Source organism: Schistocerca nitens, chromosome 1 (genome assembly GCF_023898315.1).
Source record: "Schistocerca nitens isolate TAMUIC-IGC-003100 chromosome 1, iqSchNite1.1, whole genome shotgun sequence".
NCBI classification, from domain to species: Eukaryota; Metazoa; Arthropoda; class Insecta; order Orthoptera; family Acrididae; genus Schistocerca; species Schistocerca nitens.
Window position 1 is genome coordinate 1268934866 of NC_064614.1, and position 13210 is coordinate 1268948075.

Genomic DNA, 13210 nt, shown 5'->3' on the forward strand with positions numbered 1-13210 from the left:
TGGCCCGGTATTGATTCGGACATCGCCCACATGGTCGCTGCGTGTGGTCAGTGTGCTCCACAACTGGCTGCACCTCGTACAATGCCCTCTCCGTGGCCTGATCCGGCGCAGCCATTGGAACGGGTGCACGCTGACTTTGCCGGCCCCTTCCTCGGCACTTATTGGCTACTGTTGATTGACGCCTTCTCGAAGTTTCCGTTTGTTGTTCGATGTCCGTCGCCCACCACTGCGGTGATGACACTGGCTTTGTTCAAAATCTTTGTGCTAGAAGGTCTTCCATCCACGATCGTCACGGACAATGGCCCTCAGTTCTCTTCGCAGGCCTTCCGTGATTTTTGTACTGGACACGGGATTCATCATGTTACAGCACCGATTCATCATGTTACAGCACCGCCCTTCCATCCGCAATTGAATGGGGAGGCCGAGCGCCTTGTCCGCAGTTTCAAAAGCCAGATGAAAAAATTCCTTAGTGATTTTTCCACAGATGACGCTCTGCTGGAATTTCTGAGTTCTTATCGCTTCACGCCTCTGGGTGATCGCAGCCCTGCTGAACTCTTGCATGGCCGCCAACCGCGCACTCTACTGCACTTGCTTCACCCTGTCAGGCCCTGTGCTGTGTCCCCTAGTGCGGGAAAATATTCGGTGTGCGCCGACGTGTGGGCACGAGGGCATGGATCTCGCCCTAAATGGATTCCAGGGGTGGTCAAGGCTCTTCGCAGCCGCCGGCTTTGTGAAATACGTACGGACGACGGCATGGTTGTTCGCCATTACGACCAGATGCGCCCACGAGTGGTGGCCACGCCGGTGCCACCGCCCCTTCCTTCGCCTCCACCAGCCCGAGAAGCCAGTCCTGTTGCTGCTGCCGATCTACCGTATGTGTTGCTGCAGCCGACGTCGCTACCGCTTCTGAGTACGCCGGAACCGGCCCCAGTCGCGACGCCGCCTTCTCCGGGCCCCATCTCGCTGGAGCACACCCCCAGGTCCACGACATCTATGGATGCTGCTCCGGAGTTTTCACCCATCATCTCGTCCAGGAGGCACGTTCCACGCACGAGCTTCCGTCCTGGACATTTTCGACCATACTCTCGTGTTTCCCCACGGGATCTTCTCGGGGCCTCCCAAGAGGTCATGGATGTCTCCGCACTGTCCATGTCTTCAAGGAAGTGAGTGTTTTTTTTTTTTTTTTTTTTTTTTTTTTTTTTTTTTTTTTTTTTCCCTTCAAGGGGGGAAAAGTGTTGTGACAGTGCCACGACATTTAACAGTGCCGCCACGTCAGTATGCGCAAACGGCGATAGAGGCGCTCCGCAACGCGGCTGAGAGCGGGAGCGCCACCTAGCTACAAACGGCGCCGGCCGCATGTCACGGAACGGCAGTCGAGCGACAGATACGGAGTTGGTAGCATGTAAACAGCTATTGTTTCTACGTTTGTATATCCACACAATTTATTGGTGATTAAACGTAATAACATCTCTGAAACCTATTTATTTGCTTCATGTAACTATGGTAAATTTACATTGCAGTTAGTGGCCTCTCTACTGTGAACAGAATATGCACCAAAACATACTGCATGAGAGTCAGTGGCCAATATTTTTCAAAGACAAAACATTCTCTGTAGTGAATTCCAACTAATGTGATACCCCCCCCCCCCCCCAAACTCACTCTCTCTCTCTCTCTCTCTCTGCGTGTGTGTGTGTGTGTGTGTGTGTGTGTGTGTGTGTTAAAGTTGAAAAATATGAATGTTTCCTCTAATATTGATAATGGCCTGTGACGAGGGCCTCCCGTTGGGTAGACCGCTCGCCTGGTGCAAGTCTTTCGATTTGACGCCACTTCGTCGACTTGCGCGTCGATGGGGATGAAATGATGATGATTAGGACAATACAACACCCAGTCCCTGAGTGGAGAAAATCTCCGACCCAGCCGGGAATCGAACCCGGGCCCTTAGGGATGACAGTCCGTCGTGCTGACCACTCAGCTACCGGGGGCAGACTTTCCTCTCAAAATGACAGAGGTCAACAACAAAGGAAGCACCACTGAAGACATAACTGTGAGATGTACACATTCAGTGAATGTGAGTTCAGAAGATATGGATCAAGATGCTGACATAACAACAAGTCATACTGTGAAGAAAGTAATTTGAACAATATGAGAGGTCAACAAACTGAGCAGGCTTACAGAAGACTACAAACAGAAAACGCAAAGGGATTTAACAACGTATAACATGTTTCTCAAAACCAGCATGCATGGAGGATTCTAAATGTAGCTTCCTGATAAAAGAACTTTTACACAGCAAACTATATTCAATGCTGTTGGGACGTAGAAGTGCAGCTGATGCTGAAACTAAAATAATGTTATCTGAGGCTATCACTGAAAGAACTGACAGCTGTCATAACAGCCCTTTACATGTAGTGAGCAAGAAAGATGGTGATGTCTGAATAGTAACTGATGTGAGAGTGATTAATTAAGTAAGTATTTTATATGGAAAAAGATAGTTAAAACCAATGTTGTAAAATTGTTGCATTATTATTTAAAAGTAACTATAGAGAAACAACAGTGTAGCGAGTGTCCGTTAATGTTGTTACACTGGAGCCTCACTCTAGAGTCAACGACTTTCTAGTTTAGGCATGTAGCAGCATCTTGTATCAGTGTATAAAATGTTATTGCAGCCTATTAATTATGTTTGCTAACTGGCACATAAAGTTATCAGGATTTGTCTTCAGGGTGAAATGATAGAAGTATCTAGAGAACCCCTAATAATGCCCCACTACCAGTTGCAATATGGAATATAAACAGAATGGAAAATTTTAAATACCTTGGCACCTGGTTCTACAGGTAACTGAATGTTGTGCAGAAATGAAAGTATGGAGAGTAAGCCTGGCAGGGCACACTGCTAGACGGTCAGAAATGTGCTGGGTGAAACCTGAGCTTTTAGGAAACCTGATACAGGGTGTATACGAGGACAAGTAAAATAAATTTCCGGATTTTTCCCGGTTAAAAATACACTTTCTCCCGGGTGAAAACACACTTTTTCCATGTTAAGTAACAGTATATTTTCACTCGGAACTGCAAACCTTATCAAACCTTTGAATGATTATGGTTTTATACACGGGTGTACAATTTCACGGCACATTAGAAAACAAAACTTAGGGAAAAAGACACGTTTTGGAAATATTTTTGATGTGCAGCAACATTTACGCTGCATATTTTTGTATTACAAAAGTATACAAACACCGCATGTTACTTTCCGAATCATTGAAATTGAGATTGCGATGCACTTTTGTAAGCCAGTCATAGCTCATGTCACGTGATCTCGCCAGCCGATGACAGCAGATATTCAGAGCATAGATAGGACACGTGATGTAGTCAGCCAACAGCAACATCACTGTTAAGTAGCACGAAGACACAAACAGGGAAAGTTAATAGTTTAAATTAACATACAAAGTGTTGCTACAAGAAAAGCAAAGCTTTCACATATAATATTGGTCTCTAAGGTTAATAAGCTGCAAGAGAAGCTGAGCTTTCGCATATAATGTTGATCTTTTTTGTGCGTGTTACACTGTAAGATATATCACACAAATGTGAAAGTAAAATTTTTTATATTGGCATATATGTCTGATCTTCAGGGTTCGAAATTCTTCTAAATGGCTCATCATCAAAGAGTTGATTTTTAAATGAGAGTCAAAGGCTCTGTGATTTAATAAATTCATGGTACATCCTCGCACATAGTTCTACTTACTTAAGAGGATATTTACTTTGAAAGTAACGCTTTTCAAACCACCATTTGCAGTATTTTCCCGCGACTGTTAGAAATAGGTTCATTTCAGCAGTTGCCTGAGACCGCAGATAACAGACGGCACCGTGCTTGTGCAGCTACCATAACTTACGAGGCCCGTATGTATGTACGTGTAAAACATTAAAAGATCAGTCATCAGAGGATACTCCAACAGCTCAGGAATTTCGTGAACTATACTAAAATGTGCACATTTAAAGTGCACATTCGTATGTCCAGATTCCCAATGAAGTAGACCATGACCTGATATTAAGCTTTTCAGTGTGGTTTTCAGGATGTAAATTTTCTTGGAGCACCAGCACTGTATTATATCATGATCGGTTCTTTATTATGACATAATGCCATAGGTGCTAGAAGATGAAAACAAGCACTTGAAATGCAGCAAACAATTGAAACTAGCCAGTACTGTGGAATTAAACATTTTGTTTCAAATACATTGACTGCCTCTGTGGAAAAGGTAAATAAAAGTCAAATTTCTTTAGCAAACAGACAAAAATAACTTCATTGTTCTGCAAGGCGATTAATGCTTGACTGTCAGAAAGGTGGAAATAAAATATAATCTGAAACTAATAACATATTTTAGCCTTCTGTAATTATGTGAATGTATTTTAATTCACTTGATAGCTCCCGGCAATAGGTATCCACTTTGTTTTCATTTGATGTGAGAGTAAACAAAGGGGAAACAGCAAAATCACTAAATGTAAACACGGGTCATATGGAGACTACCCACTATAAGTCAGACCGTTCTGTGCATCAGGCCCGGATCTACGATATTTGCGAAAGGGGTCAATACTAAAAAAAAAAAAAGTTCATCTTGTACACATCTTTCTGAAAAGTCTGAAACATAAAACATGTGTGTTCGAGGAAATGTAAGACATGTTATTTGGTCTTAAGTGTGCCAAAGTGCAGTGCCACGCCTCTTCATCCAGCATTCTTCTATAGCATGTCACTGTTTTTCGCTCTGTGGAACTGAAATGTGTATATTTTGTAATGGATGCCATCAAGCCTACACAGGACAGTAGAAATTGAAATGTCCTGTGGTGCCTCTCCTGCTTCCAGTCGGCCCGTTTGACAGCCTGCCCCTCTTTAAAAAAAATATCGCAATTAATAGTTAATGGGATTATTTGTAATCAGGAGAACAGGAACTCTTCAGAAAATTTACACTCTTTATTGTCTCTTAGATAATAATGTGCTGTTTTGTGTGGCATAAAATTAAATACAGGATACATAAAACCAACAAAGACAAGAGACAGGCAAGAAAGTACACATTTCTTCAATCCTTAGCTCCTAAAAAATTTTTTTCTCTCTAATCTTGCTACAGCTTTACATGACGTGCTTTCCTTTCTGCGAAAGAATCTATTACCTCATCAAAGTTCATCAAACTTTTGGCTACATGAGAAATCGAAATGTTGTTATCTAATACTGAAAAAGCTGTTAATACAAATAATACCCAAGACTGATGTGGTTCCTCGAACTGATTACGTCTATTTTGTCACTGTCTGATAGATAAAACAAAATAGGCCTTTCTAATATTGCAGTAGTTTTGTAGCACACACCGAATAAACGAGGCTGTTTTGGCACAAATGGTCATTTTTATAACACGATAGAATATAATTCAAGAAGTACCCATGTAAAATGCCTATAAGGCTTACTACAAGCAAAAAGCTTTATGTTCCATTAAGTTTCGGGTGTGCAGCCGCAAGAAATCTCCTTCTTCTTCTAATATTTCGGCTGTATAACGTTCAGCCATCTTCAGAGTGAGCCACAAGATTGCCGTTCCAGTGCTCTGTGGCCGCATGCGCAGTCGCGCGGTACAACAGTATAAAGGGACGAAGCGAGCACTGGAACGGCAGTCTTGCGGCTCACTCTGAAGATGGCTGAACGTTATACAGCCGAAATATTAGAAGAAGAAGGAGATTTCTTGCGGCTGCACACCCGAAACTTAATGGAACAGTCTTTGCGCCGCCAAAACCTGAAGATTCACAAAAAGCTTTATGTTAGGAAATAGTTTCACATTTCATTCATAAGCACCAATTTCTCAATCACGAGATCGAAAAGTAATATTATGAAATTTTTATATAAATTTGGAATCGTCTTATTCTTCCATAATTTGTGTGATGTCCCCGTTTCTTCTCCTTCCTGGTTCTAACAAACAATCTTGTCATCAAGAATTCTGTAGCTATTCCTGCCATTGTCAAAATTTGTTCGCGATTAACTTTCACAAACCCTGCCAGAATCACAGGTTTAGTTACCCCGCAATTACTCTCCTGTTAGGCATTCTTACATATTCGAACAACACATTTTCCGCGTTACTTCCAGAATAGAATTTAAGCGGCTGCTAGCCGGGGACTGTACACTACTAGTGTAGTGACCTGGCCAAAAATTCTCTGTCACAATTTCATTTTGTTGGATACACCAAGAAGATAATACGTAATCTTTCTCACCTGTTGTTCCTGTTAGTCGTTTATTTCCACTCTGCTAGTCTGAATCTATGGATTTTGCTGGTAATTAGAACAACTCTGAACCTTTGCAAACACAATCAACCACATAATCAGACAGCGATTGGCGTTCACCCGTTCGGCCTTACTCTGCCCAGCTCGTATAGCCCTGTCCCCTTTTGTCTGCGGAAAGTTTATTTCTAGATGCGACAAGGATTCTCCTGACAGAGACATCACATACACCATGCACGTATTCAAAAATCAACTTATGATTCATGATTAAGAAATAAACTTAAAATGTGTTCAAAAACCTACAGGGATACATTTCAAAATCATATGAATAATCAATAGACAAACTTGCGCTGGATGCTAGGCACTTTGTGAAACAAGTTTGTTTTCCTCAAGAATATGAATTTGGTGTCCCCTTTTCCCGGTAGCATCTAGCTGCTTGCTGCGACTGTTTGCACAGCCAAAAGCCACATTCCTGTAGCCAGAAGCGGGAGAATCTACTACTCAAACGTGACTCAACTGCGCATGCACAAGAGCCCGCTCGTAACTGCTAAAACGAATCTAATGTAAACAGTTGTGACTTCACACTCATTGGAGACAATTTGTTGTTATGAAGCATTGGATAGTCTTCCTAAAGCCTTTGACACATTTTGCTGTTGGCAGACGCTTGCATGAGCACTGTGTGTCGTCGTTGTATATCGCACATTTCCTTCACAATTTATTTTCATTTTTTCCTCTCATCTATGTTTTATTGTTGAAGTATTACTCTGCAGTACAGAGATACAGTAATATCCTTTGGTAGAGTATCGGTTCTTACAAGTCAAAATAACAAAAATTTAACTGAAAACTAAAACAACGAAAAACACTAGGAATTCTAAAAAATTCCCAGGTTTTTCCCGGTTTTCTCCCGGATGAAAAAACTCCCGGATCTCCTGGTTGTCCCGTATCATATACATCCTGTGATAGAACTCATCGAAGTGGAAGACCAAAGAAGCTGTGGGAGAAGGAACTGCACATAGGCCTCCAGCAGCTGGGTGTTCATGAGAACTGGATCCAGAGTGGACAAGACCATCATCTATGGAGGAACACTGTAAGGTCAGCACATGATCTTCAGCACCTGTGATTGCTGATGTGTGTGTGTGTGTGTCTATAAATGGCACATGATCAAATAATACGAAAGTTCAGCAGTGAATAAATGTAGAAGTTTTCTGATAATGAGTTTCCATCAACAGTAGAGACTACGAGTTGGATACCTCATCACAATGGTCATCATCGTCATCACCATCACCTTCCAACTCCGCCCCCCCCCCCCCCCCAAAAAAAAAATCTCCCCCTTGCTGAGTGGGAAACCACAGGCAACCCAACAAGAGGTGAAGATCCCTCACAGACTCTCTTAAGCTGCTGTGTGAAATTTGAGAGAGAGAGAGAGAGAGAGAGAGAGAGAGAGAGAGAGAGAGAGAGAGAGAGAGAGAGAGAGTGGGGGGGGGGGGAGGGAGGTGGGGGCACTCTTGGCCATACCAGAATACCAAAAGCACAAACAATAATTGGATTATGATTATCTTGCATGAGACAATGTAGTGAAGTCAGATGGGCTACTTGGAAGAGAAACTGTAGCTCTCTGAAGACCACAGATTCACCACGCTCACACTTCACTTTTTTAACTTTCTCTGTTACCTATGAATGGAGAAATTCTGGGTTTTAAAAGTTCAAAATTCTTTAGTCTTTCTTACTAATCTATCTGTGCCATTTTGGTGAACAGATAAATGGGTTAATACTAAAATAGTTACAATTTTTGTTTGAGAAGACATCTATGTTTTCACTATCAAACATGTTGGACTGTGGGTGAAAGTTTTATGTTCTGTGGTAATATCCAACATGTTTCCTGTACATTTTGTGCCACTGTTACTTTTGTGCTAATGCTTTCAGCAGATTATCCCTCTCTCTACTGCAGCTATTTTCCTACTTTTTCTTTATCTCTGAGAAAGAAAATACATATGCTGCCTTCATCCACATATTTGTTGCCAACAATTGTTCTCCACTGCCACTAGTTACAGAGGCAATCTTCTTTCCACTTTACTTACCAGAATCCTGTGGTTGAACTGCACAGTTGTCGGGTTTTCTGTTATATTTGAAAGTGGTGGAGAATATGCTAGAATATCATCTGGTATCCACCGATCTGCCATTTTTGGGAATGAATTGTACACAAGTCCTGCATCCAGACCAGCAACAAACGCACCTAAACAGAGAAATAACATTTATTTTGTACTGTATTAAATGGTAGTGCGTAATACTGTTAATATCCACACAGCAAAAGATAACAAAAAACTCAGATAAGCATCAGTTAAGTTACACACACACATCCCTGCAGCCGACTTTGTAAGAAGATTTTGGGATGTATAGGAAGGAACCTGGTACCGAGATGCAAATTTGAATCAGTGTGAGGAAGTATGAATACCTCAATAAGAAGAGCAATGCCCAGGAAAAGCAATCATCTGGATACATGCTCAGCCCAGTAAAGATTTTACTGAGTCGAAGATGTTCAAATGCAATTTATATACTCCACTTACAAACAAAAAGAGCTCATCTTATATAGAGAGACAGTCCTCTTAAACTCACTTGCACCATGGTGAATAGGAAGTAATCAGCATTTGGCAAAGAAGTACTACCATAAGATACATTAATGTGTTCCACTACAAAACTACTACCCAATCAAATTAAATTTTATTTCCTTTGCCTGACAAACAGAGAGAAAGGGTTTGGAGGAAGTAATACTGTTCATGGAATAAACAGAGATGTCATTCACTTTGTTGTCTTAAGTGAAATGAAGTGATTGGTTGGTTGGTTGATTTGGGGGAGGGGACCAAACTGCGAGGTCATCGGTCCCATCGGATTAGGGAAGAATGGGGAAGGAGGTCGGTCATGCCCTTTCAAAGGAACCATCCCGACATTTGCCTGAAGGGAATTAGGGAAATCATAGAAAACCTAAATCACGATGTCCGGATGCAGGTTTGAACTGTCAGCCTCCAGAATGCGAGACCAGTGTACTAACCACTGTGCCACCTTGCTCGGTGATATGGAGTGAGTGAGAGGAAATTCAATTATGAAATGGTATCAAACCTTAAGGTCTTCAACTACAGAATGTGCTTGGTTCTTACAATCAACCAAGTTCCCATTTAGTTGCATCAATTCTGTCACAATCATTTCCTGTCTAGTACTCTGCTTCTATTGATTTTATCACCATTTTCTAACTATTAATTATAACCATTCCACATTTTTTAATTAACCAGTCTAATTTTTACATGGTCACTGTTAATTTATACTCCACTTCTACATCGAATTTGGACTCTGGAGTGGATTGTGCGATGATTTGAAACTTCCTGGCAGATTAAAGCTGTTTTGCAGATGGGGATTTATACTCCACTTCTTCTCTGTGGCAGCCCATATAGGACTTATTGGTGTTTCTTCTTCTTCTTCTTCCCTCCCCACCCTTGATGTTCGATACACAAGATAGGCAAAATACCCTGTGACTTCAAAGAAAATGTAATAATCCAACTGCATAGAAGGATCTATGACCAAGCCGTCTCTCTAACAAATCATGGTTACAAAACACTAACATGAGTTATTTACAGAAGAATGGGAAAACTGGTAGACACCAATCTCAGGGAAGATCAGTTTGGGTTCCAAAGAATTGTAGGAACACATGAGGCGAGACTGACCCTTTGACTTATCTCATAAGATAAACTGAAGAAAGGCAAACCAATGTTTACAGCATTAGAAGATTTAGAAAAATCTTTTGACAATGTTAACTGGACTACACTCTTAGAAAATATGAATGTAGCAGGGACAAAATATAGTGAGTGAAAGGTAATTTACAACTTGTACAGAAACCATACTGCAGTTATAAAGTCTGAGGACCTGAAACAAGCCGTAGTTGAGAAGACAACATTGTAGCACATATCCAATATTATTCAATCTGTACATTGAGCAAGCTGTGAAGGAAACTAAGGTGAAATTTCGAATGGGAATTAAAACTGAAAAAGTTAACCCTCTGAGGTTTGATAATGACTCTATAATTCTGTGAGACTCGATAAACTATTTGGAAGAGCAGCTGAATGGGATGGATACCAACAAAAGTAAAACAATGCTAATTGAATGGAGTCAAATTAAATCATGTGATTGATGCTGAGGGAATTAGATTACAAAACAAAACAACTAACAGTATTAGATAACTTCTGTTGTAACAGGTTATGGCCAAAGTAGAGGATATTAAATGCAGACTGGCAACAGCAAGAAAAGTGTTTCTGAGAAAGACAAATTTGTTAGCACTGAACGTAAATCTAATTGTTATATAGTCTTTTTTGGAGGCATCTAACTGGAGTATAGCCTCATAAATAAGCAAAATCTAGATGATAAATAGTTCAGAAAAGAAAAGCTTCTGGAATGTGGTTCTACAGACAAATGTTGGAGATTAGATGGGTATATCAGATGACTGATGAGGTGATACAGAATCAAATTGGGGAAAAAAGGAATTTACAGTATAACATGAATAAAATAGGAGATTGCTTGAACAGAGCACCTCTTGTTTGAAAACACATAACTTAGCATATATTCAATATACTTGTGTACTGGTTTCACAACCATGAAACCATTCCTGTGTCCTCCCTACCACTACCAGACCTAGTTGCAACTACTTTATCAACGGAAGGGATATCTAGCAGAAATCCTGTATATAGTGGGTGACAAGCACCAACTGTTCAACTTTTTATGTTACCATATTAATACTGTCGGGAGAAATAAATATGGAGGGTGTATACCATTTAGTCATAGAACACTATCACAGACTATTCTTTGCTATATCACAACAGTGACAAATACTGCCTGTTTATCTCATGGCCACCAGCAATATAACATATGAAGTGGGAATTTGTTTCACTGGGAACTTGATTCCTGCTAGCCCCTCTGATTACCACATACACTAAGCACTATGCTGTTGATGCTCTGCTTTTTGATTTTCACTCTTTAGTTTCAACCATAAACTTTATTCTCTCTCACATTTATTTATTTTCCTTTTTTGTCTTTCTTGCATACTTTGTATTTTCTCTTGTCTTTAAGTATCCTGATTGCTGCTTTTGCACAACTTCAAGTCTGTTTCCTTTTTCTGCCACTAACCACTTTGTCTCCTTTGTACTTTAATTGCAGGAGACCTTTTCTTAATTTCTAATCTCTGTTAATTCTAACTCCAGAGGTTCTCAAATCTTAAGAACTGTTGGTATTTCATTGTAAATGTTTATATAATACTATCCCATCATAACTCCCCTTAATCCAGCTGCCTGGCGATTGCCTTTGTAACACACAAGTCCTCATTAACTCCAATCCACCACTATTCCTGAAAAACTTCAATTAAATTTTGCTGCCATCCCGTAGACAGAAAGTGCTTCATGTTTATTTGGAGGTTATATTCCTATGAATGAATGTTATGTACCGTATTTACCCAATTATAAGATGAGAATTTTTCACCATATTCATCATTTGAAAAATACAAGGTCCTCTCATATTCGCAGATTAAGCAATTGCTGCTGAGTTCAAAGTTTTTACATTGTTTAATAGATTAACATAGGGGTCATCTTACATTTAAAGATGAAGCTTTGGAAATTGATGTTTCGCACAAATTTATTTTTAACAATCCCAAAGGGTAGGAGGCTTAACAAACAATGCTTACAATTGAATAGGCTCAAAATTTCCTGATACACTGAAGCATTTGATACAGTATTGACCTTGCTTGAACAATCACGTGACATCAGATTCGCGGCACTATTGCAAGGGATACACGAAAAGCTATGAACTAGTGACTACAACAGCCACTGCCCTGTGTAAAAGTTAACAATTCTGTGAAACATCACAGGAAATGCCATTAAATCCTATAAACTTACAAACTTTTGTAGTATTGGAGCAGGTTTGTGAAAAGAAGTTCTGATTCATATGGATACCATACAAATACATTTATGCCGCTTTGTTAAGTAAATGCAACATTCAAAGGCAAAATCCTGTCCTTCAAAAATCATTACTTTATTCTGAATCCAAGTCAATACCTTATTTGTTTATGAATAACTGTAGAGATTTACCAAGTGGGTTGTAAATGGGAAATTTGGTTGTTGTTCATGTGTTAGAATACTGGGGAAAAATGTTGTCAGCTTTTAATCGGCTTTATAAAAAGATGATGACATTCAGATGAAACGAGAAAGAAAATTAACCCAGAGTTAAATGTCTAACAAAGAAAGTAGATCACATTAAACTTACTGCAACTGTTATCGCAAGAATAAATTGTAATGGAAAGACTCATTATGGAGATAGTAGCAGCAGACGTAACTACATTGCAGGTTTGAGAAAGTTTAAGAATTGCATCAAATCATGATTGCAATCTTTTATTAATGTATTAGTTGCTGTTGTCACTTATGACCTCCACCCTGGAAGATATTGCTATCCACGTTTCACTGTTGTTCAAGCACAGCACTACGGAACGTTACAGGGGGCACAGTGGCACCGGCTCGGCTTTGAACTAGGATGAGTGTGGGGAAGGTAGTAGTGAGCGGGCAGAAATTCCACTGTGTTACCAACCATGGGAACGTATTTTGCATAGTTTCGATTTTTATGAACATCTATCACGTTTAAACTGCAGTTTGCTTAAATCCATTTGCTTTCGGAATCGAACTGACTTTCAAAATTGGAAAAATAGTCAACAATAGCATACATTTCTGCAGGAGATACTAAAAGTCTAGATTGAGGCCAGCATTGGTTTTGTGCACCAATGTTGTTGATGCTCACCGTGAGGTATGATGGAATGACTAGGGGTGTGTCAGCTGCTGGTTCTACGCAATCAATGAGAGAGTAATGGACAGGCAACATGTTCGGAAGCAAGAGACACTGTAACATTCTCACGTCAGTATAGAAACAAAATCCGCTATGTTTTTGGGAGGTT

At 40.3% G+C, this 13210-nt stretch overlaps 1 protein-coding gene across 5 annotated transcripts in view; it reads right to left on the minus strand.

Annotated features, from left to right (window-relative positions):
- Nucleotides 1-13210, minus strand: part of LOC126202029 (cytochrome c oxidase assembly protein COX15 homolog) — a 93919-nt gene that overhangs the window by 9172 nt on the left and 71537 nt on the right. For all 5 annotated transcript variants that reach the window (XM_049936833.1, XM_049936831.1, XM_049936834.1 and 2 more), the window contains exon 8: nucleotides 8316-8470. In XM_049936833.1, coding sequence (XP_049792790.1) covers nucleotides 8316-8470 — 155 coding nt within the window. The remainder of the gene's footprint in view (nucleotides 1-8315; nucleotides 8471-13210) is intronic.